Consider the following 4697-nt stretch of genomic DNA (forward strand, 5'->3'; position numbering starts at 1 on the left):
TGCATTATATTTCTGGCATATGTAGAATTTTCAGCTTTTTCTATTTTATTTTTTAATTAGAGATAGACGAAACTCTATGTATTCCATCTTTCAATTATTATTTTATACCAGCATTGTTACATGTTCACTAGAATGGAGCGATTTTTGTTTCCAATTAGGAAGGGATCCAAAAGATGGAGATTGGTACCTGTCGAACCACAAAAAGGATAAAGATTAAAAATATCAAATGTTCCTTCATTAACAACAGAGCTTGAGATAACGAATTTTCAGTGATATTGGTACGAAAGCAATAATCTAGTGATAAAAATTGTTATAAAAATTAATATATACAACTGAAGCAAGAAAAGACAAACATTGCTAAGTATTATTTTTATGAAATTGCATTTTCTACAAAAATCATACTTTCTCGACTTTAACGTCTTGAATTATTAATCGAATTATTAATTTTAATATATTTAAATATTTTTCATTTCAAACAATTCAAATTGAATAAACAAAGTTAAACAATGAATATTGAATTTTTAATGAATTCGGCGGTTATTATAGTATTTTAATAATTATTTGTTAATTAGACATATTATTTGTTTCTAAAATAAATAAAAGTATATATTTTGTATTTTGTATTTTGTATTTACTTTTTGTAAAAAAGAAGTACCAAACTACAACTTTTAGAGTGGTATCTCCAAATTAAAAAATAATTTGATACAAATATAAAACAATTCACCAAAATATTACAATCAACAACTATGAGGATATTCACTGGACTGGGAAACTGAAAATTTTGTTGTAAATTTAAATTTCACATTGCATAACTTTCAACATAAGCGAAATTCAATTACGAGTGACTAATAAATTTGTTCAGTCTCATCATTTTTCAGCTGGATTCTTTCGTGCGCATATAGGGCCATCTATTTTTGTACATAATGGTTTTTTAAGCTGATCCATCCTAGTACACAAAAAGAAATACTTTTTTGTCTATAACTTAAAAAAAAGGTACCAAACTACAATTTTGAGACTTGTACCTCCTTTTGGTACCTTTGAATTTCGATAAACAAAATTTAATACAAATATAAAGCAACTGACTAAAATATTACAACCAGCAAAGAAGCGTTTACATATTGCGTAACATTGAAAAGGGAGAAAGGGTTTGTGTATCGTTACGCTTTGTTGTGGGGGTGAGGGGGTGGTGTATTTTGACCCGATTACGTATCATTTTTAATTTATGAAATTTCTGCACCATCACCTTTGCATATCATTTTTTCATCATCAAATTTATTTCTAAATGTTTCTAAACATAATTGATAAAAGAGATAATTTAGATTGTAAATGACTGTTTATTTACAATCATTTTTAAATTTTTTTAAATTTTCTTACATTTTCAAAGAGCTAAGAAAAATAAGATTATGGTCAAAAAATCGTTTTGTAGAACATTAGAAGCTTTTTCGTAATTATAAAAAATTTGAAGAGAGCAAATTTTATTCAAGATGTTTGGGAAAATTCGTAAGGGTTTAGGTATTAGTTTGAAATAATGATTTAAAATTTTTAAGATTTCAAAATGTCCGTTAAAAAAACATGGAAGACTTAAAATTTTGCAGGGTGTCAAGAGAATGAAAAAAATCTTTATAAAATTCAGGGTAAATTCTAAATGATTTTAATAAATTGCAAGAGAAAATTGGAAAAGATTGCAAAACATTTTTAATTATTTCATACAATTTTTCAAAGAAGCGTAAAAGATCTTGCAATTTTGGCAAATTACATAATCAAAAAAAGATGAGTAGAATTAAGAGATATTCAGAGATTTTTAAACGATTAAAAAATAATTCATTCATTCTGTAAGGTTTCAGGAAAATGAAGAAAAAAGGTTTTTTGTTTAGGAAGAATTAAAAAAAGATTTCAAACCATCTCAAAAGATTTCATAATTACTCCACTAAAATGTTTACGATTTTAAAGGCAATTTTTTTAATTTAAACATTTAAAAGATTTCCTAAAATTTCGAAAAAGAGGACAAAAGCTTTTAAAGCAAACTATTCCAATTTGGTAAGATTAAAAAATAAAAGATAGAAGATGTTTAAAAATTTACACTTTTAAGGATTTAAAAAATAAGCTCAATGAGCTTTAAAAGAATTTCGAAAGGTTTTAAGAGAATAAACGAATTTCCTTTAAAATCCTGGGCAAATTTAGAAGATTATAAGGCGACTTTTTTACGCCTTGCATGATTTTTCAATATTTCAAGGAAAATTCGACTTAGCTCAAAATATTTTTAGGAATTTGAGACGTTTTAAATAAATTTAAAATATCTAAAAACTTGGAAAAATTTCAGAAAATTCACCAATTATTTTTTGATTTCATCCAAACCTCAAAAAGTCCTAAAATTTTTTAAAAATATGCGAATTTTTCATAATATTTCCTAAGATCCTATAAAATGAAAAAACGTCTGTAAACTCTGCCTGATTTTTTTGAGACATCTGTAATATTCAAAAATCTTTTCTAATTTTCCCAAAAATCTTTTAAAAGTTATATTTATATAAATTTAAAAAAAAACTTATAATAGTTATTTTCTTTTTCTCAATTCTCAGAATTTTGTTTCACCTACAATTTAAGTGTTCAAGAAATGCTAACAAATAAATACTTCTTCAAAATTCTGATATTGTATTATTATTAATATAATATTGCATTTTTTATGGACTTGGAAAAAACTTTTAATTCCTGAATGGAAATAATTACTTACATTTATTAACTTCAAAATTTTTATCAATAAAAAAATATAGAAAAAGTATTTTAATAAGAGATTTTATTTTTCCGATTGATTACGCGTAGAATTGCTTTCGGACTTAACTCATTGTTCCTCAAAAAGTTATTTAATAATAGTTGAAAATCAATTGAATATAATTTACACACTAGCTCCGGTTAGCCCAGTTACAGGTCAATTGTTTTTCAAAATAAACGTCGATCTGTAGCCTAATTCAGTTATTGGCTATGCAATTATATTCAGAATTGGTGTTACTACGATGCTAACCATTATTCGATTAATACAATTATTTCGCGAAACAATGAATGAGACACTACGAGTTTAGTATCGCTTGTTATAGAATTGTTTATAGTATGATCGAATTCAATGTTATAATTAAATGTTTTTAATTATCATACTGAAATTTATATTTTTTATTTATTTCATTTTTAAACCATAAAGCTTAATTTCCCATGCAAGGAATGTACCAAAATTACTTTTTTATATAGAGAGCAGAGACAAGTATTTTTTTTGCGTATTCAAAAAGTTGATATGCTAGCGAAGGAAAGTAATCTATTTCGAAAAAATTACTAACATCATCACTAACATTCTTACAAACTATGAAGGAATATGACATACTAAAAGATCACGAGAGTAATAAACTTACAAACCTCTTTTAAAGTACTAATGGTACTTTGCGCTTCTTCACATTCCATATTGCACTTTTAATATTTCTCCCATATTCCGCACTTCATAAAGACACAGACTATTCATTTTTAATCATTCCATACATAAAATTTGGTTCACTTTTACAACAAAGGGTTTCCATCTCGATATTTTAATGATTTACTTAACAATTTTATGATTTATAGTCTTAGATCAGATTACAAAACCTGTTTCCTTATCATAGTAAAATCTTATGCACGTAAATTCCAACTAGAATATGTAGTAGGAATACAAACACCATTCTAAGATATAAATAGCTTTTTCATTGAAATACTCTATTTACTTTGAAAAATTGAACGAAATGAAAAATTCTATCAAGTATTCACCAGTTTATCATTTTTACGACTCTGCACTGAATGCAATGCCAGTGGTTTTAAGTCTCCAAAGAAAAGTTCATTTCACTTAATGGTCGTCAAGATTTTATTGTGAAACAGCAACAGCCTCGTCAAGCTCTTTTCTGATAAGAACACTTCGGACGCGATATCTTTTCACTTATCATCGAATGAGTCCATTTCTTAAAAGAAGTTGTCTGGAAGGAGTTTCACTGTTGTTGCACTAGTTTGAACAATGTTCTATCAGAGAAAACGCGACAAATGGTTCGTACCGGTATTACGTGACGTTATTCGCACTTGGTGCCTAAAGCGTTTTCACCCTCGCCTCGCGTCGATAAGCAGTTAAATCAACGACACGAACAGCGAGCGAACTAAGTGGCCTGGTAACTGTTTTCTTTGACTTTCACTCGATTGAACCGGCGGGCGCGTGCCAAGCTGAGTTGTGCTTCTTGGCTCAAGAAGTGCCTCTTGCCAAGTTCTCTATCGCGAAAGACACGTGGGAGGAGAAAGTCGCCGAGGACAAAGAAAGAGAAGGGGAAGAATAAGTGGACGTGAAATAAAAAGAGGTAGGAAGACGAAGCGGAAGAAGCAGACGGGCCGAAATAAACTTGTCCATACTATACTATCGTCCCCTGCATCAAGTCTAGTCCAAGCTATTTCTATGGTTTATTCGCGACAAATGTAATGCAGTATAGATATACCCATGTGTATGTGATGTGGCCATGCATACGCTACATGTACCGAAATTTCGCTACTAATAGCGGGATTTTTTTGGGAATATTATCGGGAGTTGGAAAAGGACCCAAAAGGGCCCATGCTCTTCATGCTTGCATTTAGTTTATTCAACATTCTTTGTAGGTCTTCGATAGACTCTGCCGTAACAACCTTATCATCTGCGAACGCTAACCCTC

The 4697-nt window shown here is 29.0% G+C and overlaps 1 protein-coding gene across 2 annotated transcripts in view; it reads right to left on the reverse strand.

The window, feature by feature from the left end:
* LOC117171948 (zeta-sarcoglycan) overlaps positions 1-4697 on the reverse strand; it is a 652034-nt gene that overhangs the window by 171610 nt on the left and 475727 nt on the right. The window contains exon 1 of one of the 2 annotated variants that reach the window (XM_033359628.1): positions 3400-4226. The exons of the other annotated variant lie outside the window; for it this stretch is intronic. Within the exon in view, the coding sequence (XP_033215519.1) occupies positions 3400-3444 (45 nt within the window). The 5' untranslated portion in view covers positions 3445-4226. Of the gene's footprint in view, positions 1-3399; positions 4227-4697 lie in introns of those variants that run through there. 2 annotated transcript variants of the gene reach the window in all.

This window comes from Belonocnema kinseyi, chromosome 4 (assembly GCF_010883055.1).
Source record: "Belonocnema kinseyi isolate 2016_QV_RU_SX_M_011 chromosome 4, B_treatae_v1, whole genome shotgun sequence".
Classification (NCBI taxonomy): Eukaryota; Metazoa; Arthropoda; class Insecta; order Hymenoptera; family Cynipidae; genus Belonocnema; species Belonocnema kinseyi.